Source organism: Eptatretus burgeri, chromosome 9 (assembly GCF_056783735.1).
Source record: "Eptatretus burgeri isolate ZD-2024b chromosome 9, Ebu_testis_v1, whole genome shotgun sequence".
NCBI classification, from domain to species: Eukaryota; Metazoa; Chordata; class Myxini; order Myxiniformes; family Myxinidae; genus Eptatretus; species Eptatretus burgeri.
This window is the reverse complement of record NC_140969.1, coordinates 12,446,682-12,462,898: the sequence shown is the minus strand read 5'-3', so window position 1 is coordinate 12,462,898 and position 16,217 is coordinate 12,446,682. Positions and strand designations below refer to the sequence as shown.

At 47.0% G+C, this 16,217-nt stretch overlaps 1 protein-coding gene across 1 annotated transcript in view; it reads left to right on the top strand.

The window, feature by feature from the left end:
• The first annotated feature begins 5,924 nt into the window (after positions 1 to 5,924).
• SAMTOR (S-adenosylmethionine sensor upstream of mTORC1) overlaps positions 5,925 to 16,217 on the top strand; it is a 76,200-nt gene continuing 65,907 nt past the window's right edge. The window contains exons 1-4 of the mRNA XM_085894113.1: positions 5,925 to 5,986; positions 6,513 to 6,847; positions 7,208 to 7,258; positions 7,431 to 7,484. Coding sequence (XP_085750239.1) covers positions 6,673 to 6,847; positions 7,208 to 7,258; positions 7,431 to 7,484 — 280 coding nt within the window. The 5' untranslated portion in view covers positions 5,925 to 5,986; positions 6,513 to 6,672. The remainder of the gene's footprint in view (positions 5,987 to 6,512; positions 6,848 to 7,207; positions 7,259 to 7,430; positions 7,485 to 16,217) is intronic.

Here is a 16,217-nt window from a genome sequence, read left to right as displayed (position 1 = left end):
GGAGTCGGAGCCACTGAGATTACGGGTTTCCTGGGTCAAAACTAAGATCCGGGCTTTCAATGACATCTTGGATGCTGCTGTCCTGTCTGTGCCTGTTTGTGGTGAGGATGTTGAGGTTGTGGAGAGATTCACTTACCTTGGCAGTGATATTCATGTCTCTGCTGGCTGTGAGTCAGAGGTCAATTGACGTCTGGGTCGGGCCTGGGGAGTCATGGATTCACTGGATAATGGGGTGTGGTGCTGCCGGTACCTGTACGGGAGGACGAATGTCCGAGTCTTCAGGTCCTTGGTGCTTCCCGTCTTGCTCTATGGATGCGAGACTTGGACTCTCACCAAGGATCTGAGACGGAGACTTCATGCCTTTGGTATCAGGTCTCTTCAGAGAATCATTGGCTATCACTGATCGGACTTTGTGTCCAACGAGCGGTTGCTGAGAGAGACTCAAATGAGATTTGTTACCTGCATAGTCCGTGAGCGTCAGCTGCGGCTGTATGGACACGTGGCTCATTTTCCTGATGCTGATCCTGCTCACCAGATTCTCTCAGCGAGGGAGTCTCCTGAGTGGAGGAGGCCAATGGGCCGAGCACGTGCCTCGTGGTTGCAGCAGGTTGATCGGAATCTCAAGGAGATGGTCATATTTTTCAAAAATTTCCAGCCAGATCCTATGAAAACTGTCGGAGAAGATAGACTTTGAATGAACCCTGGTCGAAAGCAATAAAAAAACCGAAGTTCGTGAAATCTCAGAGACTATGAGTCAGATATATATGAAACTGGTATGGTCGGTTTATGGTATGTCCGAGTTATGTGTGAGAAAGAACCGTTGCTATGGACCCTCCGTTGCCTAGCAACGGCCGAAAAACCTCAATGTGGGGGTATTTTAACGAAAAAACAATCTGCAGCATTAACCCTTGAAGCGAGAATCATGAATTTTCTTGTGCTTAATCCTCAGGTCATTCCCCATTGAACAGGCCCATCGCGTCAGGTTCTATTGGGTAGTCGACGACCCATGTCCGCCTACCGGCTTTTCTGTCTGTCTGTCTGTCCCGAGCATAGCTCCGTGGTTTTTGATAAAATTTTGGTGGGAGGTTTATATTGTTGCGAACCCGTGCCCAGCCGGCGTGCGAATGACTGCGTGTAACCAATAGCGGCCGCTTCGCCCACCGAACGTGCAATTCAGTCGTGACCCTCTCGGAACAACGCCGGGTGCTAGTCACGGGTGGGGGTTTAACCTCACCACAACTCAGTCCGCATTCCACCCATGCAAAATAGGGTCCGATTGCCGAATGGTCGATTTACCTTAGTACCCGCGCGGATAGCGTACCGAGGAGTTGTACCACGCCACAGGTCGACTCCGGACACGAACCGCTCAAGCGGCTCGTTCCGTGCTACAAGGATAACCGAGCGGACTTATCGTCGACCTTGACGGTTCAGATTAGTTACCGGGTGTTTTAAACCCACTATTAATCCCTTACATGATGCAAGATGGAGATTCAAACAAAGGAAAGGACGCAGCGAAACGGGGAACAATTGGACCAGCTCATTTATTACGGAAGCACGGAAGGCACGTATATTACAGTCAAGCAAGAAAACACAATAAAAGCAAGCAGATCTACAACCGAATATGATTTACATGGCAACACTTATAACAATTCTACTTTTCAAGACTGGTGCCACCCACAGACATTTACACAAAACCCCAAAAGAAAAGGAAGTCGCGACTTCCCTTAGCGCGTCGAGTCCTTGGCGACCGTAACTCCGAGTCCCTCCAGCGTGGTCCACTGGCTCGTGCCTCACGCCTGCACATGTTGTCTGCCCGACAGGGACGAACGAACAGAACCTCCGACCAGGAGCAATCACCACAACTCTCCACAATTCTCAGGGACAACCGACTGAACCAAGAGCAAGGACTCTCCACCCCTCGACAATCGACCGAACAAGAGCCCAACTCGAATGCGAGCCTCTCCACGCCCACGCCTTTTGTAGGGTGGTGCTCCGCCCTTCGCCCCGCCCCGTTTCTGGCTCCACCTCCCTTCTGGAAGCTTCCCAAAAAAGGGCGTGCCCTCTCGCTCCCCCCTCCCCGCGCCGTGCGGGGGACGAGGAAAGTCAGCTTTGGCTTGGGGCCAGGGAATTATTCCCCCAAAATCAGGCCCCCACCTTTTTTCACCTTTGACCTCTGGCTCAAATCGCACCTCCCCCATGCCAAAGCATGGGCGTTTTGGGTGGGAGATCTTGGCGGGAGATATTTAAGCTGCCACTCCGCTCCTTTCATCCGTCCCGCGGAGATCGTGACCGCACGGTGCTCGTTGAATGGTGAGTGGCAAAGATGTGGTAGCGTAGTTGTGGAAGGTGGTGTCGTGGTGTGATTGGCGTGATTGTTGGCGTCGTGTAGTGAATGGCGTGATCGTTGAGATGTTGGTTGTGGCGATGTTCGTTGTTGTTCTTGCACCAAATTAACAACAGCAAAAGAAAAACGACTAACTGAAAATCGCAGCCCGAATGGATCACATATATTCTCTCTACACAACGGGTTTGGGCTAACTACACATGAACTTACCGATATATCTCACCTGAGGACACTTTATGGTGTCATGCGAATTTCCACAGCCATAACAATATCATGATCTCGTTGTGTTTTCCTGAGAATGGGCGTGGTGCGCCCATTATGGGCAGAGCCACGCCAAAAAACGTGTTTTTAGGGGTTAGCCGATTTCAATTTGCATCTTCTCCTCAGGGGTTTGTCGAATCTGACAGGGGTTTCAGTATTTGGTTAGCCCAATGGCACCTGCATAGCCCCACGGAGCTCGATTTTTCATTTTCGTCGCAAGGTCAAGGTCACAAGATCACGAACTTAGAAAATCGCGAATTATGTTTTTGGGGGTAGCCGATTTCAATTTGCAGCTTCTCCTTGGGGGTTTGTCGAATCTGGCAGGGGTTTCGGTATTTGGTTAGCCCAATGGCACCTGCATAGCCCCACGGAGCTCGATTTTTCATTTTCGTCACATGGTCAAAACTTTAAAATTGTGAATTTTGACATAAAAATCATACGACCGCTCAAACTTTGAGAGCTCGGATGACAATATTTTTTTATGCATAATCTTGAGGTCATTCCCCACCTAAAGTCTTGAAACCATTTTGCTCGATCTCGAACACCTTGCCCGTGGCGCCCCCTTCAAGTTTGTTTTTACGCTGATTTCATCAAAGTATGGATAATCCAAGGAGTGCGAAATGCCATATAGCCTATATGACGTTATATTTTCCTGGAATGTTCCAGAGGAAGTTTTGCACCAGAGGTCATAATCCTTGACCTTTGACGTTTAAAGTTCACAAAGGTGAAATTTTCAAAGTTGTGGGAATCAAACCGGGTTTTCGACCTTCTTCGACGAACCAACTCCAATAAGCTATAGCACGTATCCTGTTTCCTTATTTTAATGTCCATAACATTGTTTTGTGACCTTTAAAGGTTATGCAAAGGTCAACTTTTGAAAGTTGTTTTACGAAACCGGGTTTTCGACATTTTGCAGCTAATAACCTGTCACTCGTACCACATCATGTTGATCATTTTTATAATTTGGTCAAACATTATCACATTGTCTCATCCTTGACTTCTGAAACAATCTACATCGTCAAATACCGCTCGTGAACCATCGTCGTCTTCAGACTTGTAACCTTTAAGATCTTTTTCAGACCATTAGACCTTCACACCTTTGAGACCTTTTAATATCCTTGTTTAGACCACTTTGACCTTGAGATCTCGAGACAATTCAGAACTTTTAGACCTTAAATTACACCCGATAGACCCCTAAGACCTTCAACACCCTTTCATCCCCTTTGACCCTTCATATATTCAGAACTTTTAATGCCCTTTTCGACACTGTAAACCCCTTTCGACCTTCACACGTCTAAGATATTTACACCCTTTACATGCCTTATGGCTTATAAGACCGTTAGACCTTCACACCTTTCAACACCATTTAGACCCCTTTGACCAGTTTTAGACGTTGTAAGATCCTTTGGACAATTCAAACACTTTCGACCTTAAATTAAACCTTTTAGACCAGAGGTCAACAGACGTCTGGGTCGGGCCTCTGGAGTCATGAATTCACTGGGTCATGGGGTGTAGCGCTGCCGGTACCTGTGCGGGAGGACGAAAGTCCGAGTCTTCAGACCCTTGGTACTTCCAGTCTTGCTCTATGGATGTGAGACTTGGACTCTGACCAGAGATCTGAGACGGAGACTTAATTATTTTGGTACCAGGTCTCTTCGGAGAATCCTTGGCTATCGCTGATCGGACTTTGTGTCCAACGAGCGGTTGCTGAGATTCAAATGAGATTTGTTACCTGCATGGTCCGTGAGCATCAGCTGTGGCTGTATGGACATGTGGCTCATTTTCCTGACGCTGATCCTGCTCACCAGATTCTCTCAGTGAGGGAGTCTCGTGAGTGGAGGAGGCCAATGGGCTGACCACATTCGCCGTGAGTGGAGGAGGCCAATGGGCCGACCACGTTCCTCGTGAGTAGAGTAGGCCAATGGGCCGACCACGTGCCTCGTGAGTGGAGGAGGCCAATGGGCCGACCACGTTCTTCGTGAGTGGAGGAGGCCAATGGGCCGACCACGTTCCTCGTGAGTGGAGGAGGCCAATGGGCCGACCACGTTCCTCGTGAGTGGAGGAGGCCAATGGGCCGACCACGTGCCTCGTGAGTGGAGGAGGCCAACGGGCCGACCACGTTCCTCGTGAGTGGAGGAGGCCAATGGGTGGACCACGTTCCTCGTGAGTGGAGGAGGCCAACGGGCCGACCACGTTCCTCGTGAGTGGAGGAGGCCAACGGGCCGACCACGTTCCTCGTGAGTGGAGGAGGCCAACGGGCCGACCACGTGCCTCGTGAGTGGAGGAGGCCAATGGGCGGACCACGTTCCTCGTGAGTGGAGGAGGCCAACGGGCCGACCACGTTCCTCGTGAGTGGAGGAGGCCAACGGGCCGACCACGTTCCTCGTGAGTGGAGGAGGCCAACGGGCCGACCACGTTCCTCGTGAGTGGAGGAGGCCAACGGGCCGACCACGTGCCTCGAGAGTGGAGGAGGCCAATGGGCGGACCACGTTCCTCGTGAGTGGAGGAGGCCAACGGGCCGACCACGTTCCTCGTGAGTGGAGGAGGCCAACGGGCCGACCACGTTCCTCATGAGTGGAGGAGGCCAATGGGCCGACCACGTTCCTCGTGAGTGGAGGAGGCCAATGGGCCGACCACGTTCCTCATGAGTGGAGGAGGCCAATGGGCCGACCACGTTCCTCGTGAGTGGAGGAGGCCAATGGGCGGACCACGTTCCTCATGAGTGCAGGAGGCCAATGGGCCGACCACGTTCCTCGTGAGTGGAGGAGGCCAATGGGTCGACCACGTTCCTCATGAGTGGAGGAGGCCAATGGGCCGACCACGTTCCTCGTGAGTGGAGGAGGCCAATGGGCCGACCACGTTCCTCGTGAGTGGAGGAGGCCAATGGGCGGACCACGTTCCTCATGAGTGGAGGAGGCCAATGGGCCGACCACGTTCCTCATGAGTGCAGGAGGCCAATGGGCCGACCACGTTCCTCGTGAGTGGAGGAGGCCAATGGGCGGACCACGTTCCTCATGAGTGGAGGAGGCCAATGGGCCGACCACGTTCCTTGTGAGTGGAGGAGGCCAATGGGCCGACCACGTTCCTCGTGGTAGCAGCAGGTTGATCGGCATTAGACTTTATTACACCTTCATCGACCTTTACTCTTTCGACCATTTTGAGCTTTCATTTGCTGGCGAGGGTCTGCAATCTCCCATTGCTCTTTGTATTTTGCATAACCAAAGGAGAAATCGGAGTTTTTAATTGCATGATTATTTAATTATTAAAATGCTCACGTCCTCTCCCCCCCGCCCCCCCCCCCCGCAGCCTAAACACTCTCCCACCCCAGGCCTGTCAGGATAGCCAAGAAGAGGCCCTAAACGGCTGGACCTCGACTCGAGTGTATGTGTGTATGTGTGTATGTGTGTATGTGTGTATGTGTGTATGTGTGTATGTGTGTATGTGTGTATGTGTGTATGTGTGTATGTGTGTATGTGTGTGTGTGTGTGTGTGTGTGTGTGTGTGTGTATGTGTGTGTGTGTATATGTGTATGTGTATATGTGTGTGTGTATATGTGTATGTGTATATGTGTATGTGTGTATGTGTGTATGTGTGTATGTGTGTATGTGTGTGTGTGTGTATGTGTGTATGTGTGTATGTGTGTATGTGTGTATGTGTGTAGGTGTGTGTGTGTGTGTGTGTGTGTGTGTGTGTGTGTGTGTGTGTGTGTGTGTGTGTGTGTGTGTGTGTGTGTGTGTGTGTGTGTGTGGTGTCTCGAATGGACGTTAAAACTGGGTTTAATTCGGAGCCGACGTTTGAGTCCTGTTAGCAATGTGCTCGTGCAGCGTTGAAAAGCGCACCGTGCTTTGAAAAGAGTAGGCCATTGTGTGAGGTAAAATTCCATATTCCTGCTGTTGTTGAAGCGCAGGCTCTGTGGTGAATTCCTTGATGGGTGTGGTGGCGATCTCAAGCCCTGGTCCCTCGCAAGGGAGCAAGGGAGCACGAATGATGGCACTTCAGCGTCGAGTGCAGGACTTGGCTGTCAGGTTCGGCGGTTCCTAGAACCTAAGGCTCCGAGAATCGGCGCCATGGCGAATCCAAGCTTGGCGGCGCAGGAAGGCCCAGGATGTCGGCCCACGGCCCGGACACTGAACGAGTCGAAACATGAGGCGAAGGAACCCGTCAAAAAGGACACGGAGCGGCAACGCCTCGCAAAACACGTCCGGGCGGCGCACAGAGGGCTCCGCAAGCGGCTCCGTGATGGTGAGGTATTAATTAGTATTATTTAATATCATCACCACCACCATGATGTTTATTTATTATTATCGTGCCTTTCCTTGCTGCCTGCTTTTGGAAGGGGACGACACGCGGAATGAGCAAGATTTTCCTTGTTTTGTTTTGACTCCCAACCGGCAGTCGAGTTCAAGGTGGGATCGATTTCCTGTGGATTCGAACCCACGTTTTTTTTTTTTTTTGGTCACTTTCTTTATTTTTTCAAATTTACGTGATCGTCGTTGATTGGTTATGGTATTGAAGTTTTCAGTTTGCAACACGAAAGCAGAATGTCGATGTGTATTTGAGAAGCGGCTCGAATTGATGGGTCTTGTGCCGGTTGCAGTACAGGCGCTAACTACTCCACCATGGCGTGCATGACGTGTACGATAGAGAGCGTCGGTGAGGACTTTGGTTCACAAGGCGATTTCACGAATCCAAAAACAGTAAAGTCAAACGAATTTTCATCATTGTTCTTTATCTTTTGTTTTCAAATCCTACTTGTGTTTCATATTTTTAATTGTTTTTTATTTATTCCGGAAATCAAGTGCTTCATTCTTTATCCTTCACTTAGGAGGTGTGGGTGTTCCAAGAATGTGTGGCATTCATTTAATTATCGCTCATGATGGTAAGTTTCTGAAGGTTCACCGAAGAGAAAATGTAGTTTAAAAAAAATATTTTGTTAAAATGTAAATGTTATACTTGTCTTTGAATATGTCTGAATATTTTCCTTTTCACACATGTTCAAGATTTACCACAGACAGGGGTGTGCGTTCCATGACCAATCAGCTTGTCGAGCGCTCGCCAAGTGGCTTAAGCACTCGAGCAAGCACTCCAACGAAACGTCTCATAAGGAACGGCTGGCTTGGCAAGCGATAGCAAGCTGATTGGTTATGGAATGCACACCCTCTTTGAGGTTTACATGTTCAAGGTTTTCAGATATGTTCAAGGTTTTCAGACATGTTCAAGACGTGTTCAAGGTTTTCAGACGTGTTCAAGACATGTTCAAGGTTTTCAGACGTGTTCAAGACATGTTCAAGGTTTTCAGACGTGTTCAAGACGTGTTCAAGGTTTTCAGATGTGTTCAAGACGTGTTCAAGGTTTTCAGACGTGTTCAAGACGTGTTCAAGGTTTTCAGACGTGTTCAAGACGTGTTCAAGGTTTTCAGACGTTTTCAAGACGTGTTCAAGGTTATCAGACGTGTTCAAGACATGTTCAAGGTTTTCAGACGTGTTCAAGACATGTTCAAGGTTTTCAGACGTGTTCAAGACATGTTCAAGGTTTTCAGACATGTTCAAGACGTGTTCAAGGTTTTCAGACGTGTACAAGACTTGCTCAAGGTTTTCAGACGTTATCAAGACGTGTTCAAGGTTTTCAGACGTGTTCAAGACTTATTCAAGGTCTTCAGACTTTTTCAAGACGTGCTCAAGATATGATCAAGGTTTTCAGATGTGTTCAAGACATGTTCAAGGTTTTCAGACGTGTTCAAGGTTATCAGACATGTTCATGACTTGTTCAAGGTTTTCAGACGTGTTCAAGGTTATCAGACGTGTTCATGACTTGTTCAAGGTTTTCAGACGTGTTCAAGGTTATCAGACGTGTTCATGACTTGTTCAAGGTTTTCAGACGTGTTCAAGACATGTTCAAGGTTTTCAGACGTGTTCAAGACTTGTTCAAGGTTTTCAGACGTGTTCAAGGTTTTCAGACGTGTTCAAGACATGTTCAAGGTTTTCAGACGTGTTCAAGACTTGTTCAAGGTTTTCAGACGTGTTCAAGGTTATCAGACGTGTTCAAGGTTTTCAGACATGTTCAAGGTTTTCAGACGTGTTCAAGGTTATCAGACGTGTTCAAGACTTGTTCAAGGTTTTCAGACGTGTTCAAGACTTGTTCAAGGTTTTCAGACGTGTTCAAGACTTGTTCAAGGTTTTCAGACGTGTTCAAGACTTGTTCAAGGTTTTCAGACGTGTTCAAGACGTGTTCAAGGTTTTCAGACGTGTTCAAGACATGTTCAAGGTTTTCAGACGTATTCAAGACATGTTCAAGGCTTTCAGACGTGTTCAAGACGTGTTCAAGGTTTTCAGACGTGTACAAGAATTGCTCAAGGTTTTCAGACATGTTCAAGACATGTTCAAGGTTTTCAGACGTGTTCAAGACTTGTTCAAGGTTTTCAGACGTGTTCAAGGTTTTCAGACATGTTCAAGACGTGTTCAAGGTTTTCAGATGTGTTCAAGACTTGTTCAAGGTTTTCAGACGTGTTCAAGGTTTTCAGACATGTTCAAGACGTGTTCAAGGTTTTCAGACGTGTTCAAGACATGTTCAAGGTTTTCAGACATGTTCAAGACATGTTCAAGGCTTTCAGACATGTTCAAGACGTGTTCAAGGTTTTCAGACGTGTACAAGACTTGCTCAAGGTTTTCAGACATGTTCAAGACATGTTCAAGGTTTTCAGACATGTTCAAGACGTGTTCAAGGTTTTCAGACGTGTACAAAACTTGCTCAAGGTTTTCAGACGTTTTCAAGACATGTTCAAGGTTTTCAGACGTGTTCAAGACATGTTCAAGGTTTTCAGACGTGTTCAAGACATGTTCAAGGTTTTCAGACATGTTCAAGACGTGTTCAAGGTTTTCAGACGTGCACAAGACTTGCTCAAGGTTTTCAGACGTTATCAAGACGTGTTCAAGGTTTTCAGACGTGTTCAAGACTTATTCAAGGTCTTCAGACTTTTTCAAGACGTGCTCAAGATATGATCAAGGTTTTCAGATGTGTTCAAGACATGTTCAAGGTTTTCAGACGTGTTCAAGGTTTTCAGACATGTTCATGACTTGTTCAAGGTTATCAGACGTGTTCATGACTTGTTCAAGGTTTTCAGACGTGTTCAAGGTTATCAGACGTGTTCATGACTTGTTCAAGGTTTTCAGACGTGTTCAAGACATGTTTAAGGTTTTCAGACATGTTCAAGACTTGTTCAAGGTTTTCAGACGTGTTCAAGGTTTTCAGACGTGTTCAAGACATGTTCAAGGTTTTCAGACGTGTTCAAGACTTGTTCAAGGTTTTCAGACGTGTTCAAGGTTTTCAGACGTGTTCAAGACGTGTTCAAGGTTTTCAGACGTGTTCAAGGTTATCAGACGTGTTCAAGACTTGTTCAAGGTTTTCAGACGTGTTCAAGACTTGTTCAAGGTTTTCAGACGTGTTCAAGACTTGTTCAAGGTTTTCAGACGTGTTCAAGACTTGTTCAAGGTTTTCAGACTTGTTCAAGGTTTTCAGACGTGTTCAAGGTTTTCAGACGTGTTCAAGACATGTTCAAGGTTTTCAGACGTGTTCAAGATTTGTTCAAGGTTTTCAGACGTGTTCAAGGTTTTCAGACGTGTTCAAGACATGCTCAATGTTTGGAGACGTGTTCAAGGTTTTGAGACGTGTTAAAGACGTGTTCAATGTTTTCAGACGTGTTCAAGGTTTTCAGACATGTTCAAGATATAGTAATAGATCTGGAGGTGGTAATAGATACCTGGTGGAGGTGGAGTGAGGAGGAGGTAAGCAGGCAGCACAATGCCAGGCAGCTATTGGTAAAGCAAATGGGGTTTGTTTTAGGTTGTATTTGGAGCGGGGTTCATTTATAAATCAAAAGAGGTGGTGTTGTCGTCATTGTATAGGAATTTAGTGAGGGCCACATCTGGAATATTGTGTGCAGTTTTGGTCACCACAACTTAGGAAGGACATCGATGCCATGGAGAAGGTTCAACGTAGTGCGACGAGATTGATTCCAGGTCCAGCAAGATTCAGCTATGATAAGCAGCTGAAGGAGAGAGTACGTGATACATTAGGAAGGAGATGAATCCGAGGGGATTTGTTTGAGGTATTTAAGACAATGAAGGGTGTGGAGGAGTTGGGTGCAGAAACAGTGATTGGACCAGGTGGCACGGACTGTGAGTGGAGATGAGGGTTGGGACAGTGGTAGGGCAGGGGTCTTTCAGTCAGAGTGGTTGATGTATTTAGTGGTCTCTCTGGAAAGGTGTTGGCAGCAGAGGCAATGGATGGGTTTACACATGGGATTGGATGGGTGCCTACAGGCATTGGAGATGGAGGAGTGCATGGATATTGATGGGACTGGTGGGTAGCTTGTATACATGTAGTATACATGTGTTGTCATTGTGATGTCTTTGAGAGGGTTTCATGAAAAGGTGAATGTGTGGTCGTTGTTGTTTGTACATTCTTCACCCTGCAACCACCATGGTTTTTCTGATGGACGATGCACCCATTGATCCCTTGCCCTGCATGTGAAACACCAGCGTGACATTTCATCACTGGGTCAAGATTCGAATCGGATCAAAAGTGAGTGTGCTACCTTTAACCATCCTGCCAGCTCCCAGTTCAGTAGGTTTTTTGTTGTTGTGCTATTTAAATAAAATAATCAGTGTCCCTTTGTTTTCTTTTTCCTATTGATGGATATGACTTAAGGAAACATGTTTAGCTCTGCATGGTTTGAGAAGTTGAAAGTTTACACTGAGTGTGAGCGTGTTTTTCACTGACATGCTTTGATTTGTGAGAAATGTGAGCACAGTCTTGTCAGAAGCTCTTGTAACACAAAGAAACAAGGAAAACATTGAGATAGAGTGGGATTGGTTTTTTCCATGTATGTACATCGTGATATCGTAGCGAGGACAGTGGGCAGGCGTCTCAGAGGTTGCAGATTCAAATTCTACCGGGAGCAGAAGTATTGAAGATTTTGTTTCTCGGCTTCTGGAACCCAAGTTAATGGAGTTGATTGTTCGGTGAAACCCCAGCCGGCTCACTAATGACTTTCAGAGAGGAGGAAATCTGTCTGCCCTGCCTGGTGTGGCCTACACTTGGTGCCAGTCCGTACCTCGTCATCGATTCGTAAAAGCACTCATGATAACTTGGGATAAATTGCATTCTATTGCTCATCTCCATAACGAAAGAAAATACAATAAAAGGTTTCAATGAGCAAGGACATTGTGACGTCATACAAACCGCCGCAGCACAAAATTTGAATCCATGCCTTCCATGTACTTTAGCAAGACTTCGATGACAAACCCTTCCCTGCCACCTAGATACCGTTTCCACTGCATTGTGATTTTGTTCAACATTGCCATTTTGTATTTTTCATGCTTCACATGGCCTGCTTCAAGGGGAGACTGCAAAACTATTAACATGCTGCCAAAAGAGTTGCAAGTTCGCTTCAAGTTAATCGTCCGTGTTCCGAGGTCGGTGGCAAGGAGGCAAGCTTTGAAGACGAATACAATGTGTTGAGAGAGACTAGCCAGTAATTTTACTATTCTCTTGTCCGTATCACTCCAGAGCATGAACAAGAGCTTCGCATCCCAAAGATACACCTTACCTGTGACAATGAAGTTGACATATTAGGTGCTGTTTTCCGTTGAGTCTGATGTTCAGTTTCAACAAACCCGAGGACAGATGTATGCATGTTGTGAGCTTCCGTGTTCAATAGCAACGTGTGCACAAGAAGAGAATCTGATGAAGAGCATATTGTTACGAATTTCGCCCGCCCGGCATGCGATCGGCCACGTAACTCGAATCTCGACGCGTCGCCCACCGGACGGACAATTCAGTCGTGACCCTCCTGGAACTACCCCCAGGAGCCAGTCACGGGTGGGGGTTTAACCTCACCACAACCCAGTCCGAATTCTACCCACGCGAAATAGGGTGAATCGCTGAATGTCTATATACCTAAGTACCCGCGCGGGTAGCGTTCCGAGGAGTTGTACCACGCCGCAGGTCGACGTCGGACACGAACCGCTTAAGCGGCTCATTCCGTGCTGCAGGGATAACCGAGCGGCGTTATCGTCGATCTCGACGGTTCAGATTATTTTTTGGGTGTCCACACCCACTACCAATCCCTTATGTGATGCAAGATGGAAATGTTAACCAGAGGAAAGGACGCAACGAAACAGGAAACGGTTTGACAAGCACTTTTAGTTCACACTCAGACAAGCACGTATTTTACAAGCATACAAAAATGCATGTACACCGTCAAAGCAAGAACAATATGCAGAGCTACAACCAAATAAAGCAATGTACAAGCACTTATACGGGTTTACTTAATAGACTGGCGCCACACACACACATTTACACCAAAAGCAAAGAAATACAAGCCACTCTCACAGGCAAGGAGGCAGACAGGTCCGTGGACCAAATGAACGTGGGACCTGGGTGATCGGCCAGGTCCACAAGACCGAAGGGGTCTTACCCGCGCCCTCGTGGCGCGATGGCAGGCTCGCTGCAATGTCTGCGTAACTCGCCTGACTCCATGCCCCTGGTATGGTCGGTGAGCTCCTCCAGGCGTGCGTTGCGCAGGCACGTGTTGGTTGGCACCACGGTTGGGTTGGGGAACGGACGGGTTTACCGGCGCTATCTCAGCACGGATGGGGGGGGTGAATTGTTGATGCTCGGGGTCCGGAGAGGGGAATGGCGGACGCTCCGTCCCGCTAGCGGGGTCTCGGGACCGCACCGACTCTGGCGAACTCTTGCCGCTGAGTCCTCTTCTGCGTCCCTGCTCCACTCCGCGACTCGTCCCTCGACCTCCACTCCGAGCTCTGTCCCCTTCGCCGTCCGATCCCCGCAAACACACGACTCAGACTCCACGACTTCCGACTAGCGCCACTTTCTGCACCCCTTTCTGCACACACGAGCTGCGTTGTGCTCACGTCTTTATAGACCGGGAGGATGAGCTTGTATGCAGATTCGCGGATCAAAACGTGCTTGGAGGCGAGGCCACGCCACCCGACGTTCAGCCATTGGTCGGGCAAAAAGGGGCGTGAGCCTCTCCTGATCTGAATTCCCTCCTAAAAGGAGTCCACATGCATCGCGCTTGGGGGCGGGGCCACACCACCCGACTCTCGCCCATTGGACGGAGAAAAAGGGGCGTGAGCCTCCCCTGCTCCGATTTCCTCTCCGAAAAGGAACACATTCACAGCGGGTTCGGAGGTGGGGCCATGCCACCCGATGCTCAGTCATTGGATGGAAGAAAAGGAGCGTGAAGCCTTCCTGATCCGCTTCTCCTCTCCCGAAAGGATCCATGTGCACTCGTGGCTTGACGCGTTCGGCAAGAATCACCGAACGGGCCCTGGACAGCACGACATTCGGTGTTGACAGGTGGTGTGGTTGTTGTTTGTGGAAGGAGAAAGGCGAAGGTGGTGGGGGGGTTTGCTGTGGTGGTTTGAGTTGTTGGCAGGCGTCGTTTGGGAATGGCGGTGAAGCGATGTTTGCAGGGTGGAGTTGTGGAGGTAAAGTGGCGAAGGTGGTGGTGTTTGAGTTGTTGGCGGCTTATTGGTCCAAAATAACGATGGAGAAAGAAAAATGGCTAACTCAAAGCATCGCAGCCCGGATGAATCACACATATTCCCTCTAAACAACGGGTGTGGACTAACTACACATGAACTTATCGATATATCTAACCTGCGGACCTTTCTGGTGTATTGCAAATTTCCACAGCCGTAACAATATTATTGAGGAGTGAATTGAACAGTGCACTCGGGGCAATATATTTTAAAAATAAATAAATCCTTGTAAGACCTTCTTCTTCTTCTTGTTCTTTTTCTTGTTCTTATTCTTCTTCTTGTTCTTGTTATCCCCCGCCAACCAATGAAGTTGGCGGGGGATATAGAAATGGGTTCCGTCCGTCACATTTCGTTTCCGGAGCTTAACTACAAATCCCCTCAAGATATATTTACGAAATTTGGTACACATATCAAGCAAGTGGTGAACTGGTGCCTTTTGATATTTTCTAATTGATAGGTCACATGGTTTGGCAGCCATGTTGGATTCAAGAAAAATATTAAATAATGTTTTCTCTGGAATCACATAACCTAACAAAGCGTAAATTTGCAACTATCATCTTCCATCATGTCTGCATACATTGTAATTAGGGTACCCTGTGAGTACAGGGTACCCTATTGTTTTCCTTCTGTTTATTATTATTATTATTACGCATTATTATTATTATTATTATTTTTCCGCCGGCATTTTGCACCCTTTTTCGCTTTAAAAATCATTTTCTCTGGAACACTAAGTCCGATCGACAGAAAATTTTCACCATAGTATGTATCTTTTTTGATAGCACAATCACGTTATAATTATGACGTCATTGGTCACGTGGTACGGTCGCCATCTTGAAAAAAGCGATAAACTTTGGACATCTGTATCTCGGAAACCGTGCAATGGAAAATTTTTTTCGTTTGATACATTTTACTAAGCTCCCTATGGGGAACACGTGTGATTTTTCGTGACGTCATAGGTGAAGCGATATACCGGTGAAAATTCGTCAAGTAGAACGCCATATAGGAAAAATCTGAAAAATTCTGAGCGTCATCTACACCAAAATTCATCGTCAAAAATGTTTTTTTTGACGTCATCGATGACGTAATTCGGCCGCCATCTTGTTTTTTAGTGTTTTTTTAAAAAAAATCTTCTTCTCCAGAACGGCTGTGCAGATTGCGGCGAAACTTAACACGCACATTCTCCCTGAGGTCCTCTTTCAAGTTTGTTAATTTGTTGTTGATACGTCACATGGTTTGGCGGCCATCTTGAAAAAACCCTAAAACCTTCAAACATCTTCTTCTCCAGAAGCGCTGGTCCAATGAAGGCGAGATTTCAGAACTATATTCGTGAAATGCATGCGATACAAGTTTGTTAATTTCGAAGTGATAGGTCACGTGGTTTGGCCGCCATGTTGGATTTAAGAAAAATATTAAATAATGTTTTCTCTGGAATTTCAGAAGCCATCGAAGCGAAAATTTGCAAGTGCCTTCCTCCCTCAGGTCTGCATACATGGTAAAAAATTTTTACCTCAGAAGTCACATGGTTTGGCGGCCATCTTGGATAGAAAAATAGACCTTATCCGATTTACACGAAACTTCACACAGTTGTTCGGGTCGACGAGGGAAAGCAGAATTTAAATTTATGATATCATAGGTCACAAGGTTCGGCAGCCATCTTGGATTGAAAATGAATAAATTTTAAAAATCTTCTTCTCCAGAAGGGCAAGACAGATGAAGACGAAACTTCACACATATATTCCCCATGAGGTCCTTTCTCAAGTTTGTTAATTTGTTCTTGATCGGTCACATGGTTTGGCGGCCATCTTGAAAAAACCCGAAAACCTTCAAACATCTTCTTCTCCAGAAGCGTTGGCCCAATGAAGGGGAGATTTCAGAACTATATTCGGGACAGGAAGGCGATATAAGTTTGTTAATTTCGAATTGATAAGTCACATGGTTTGGCCGCCATCTTGGATTTAAGAAAAATATTAAATAATGTTTTCTCTGGAACCGCTTAACCTAACGAATCGAAAGTTTGCAATTATCATCTACCGTCGTGTATACAC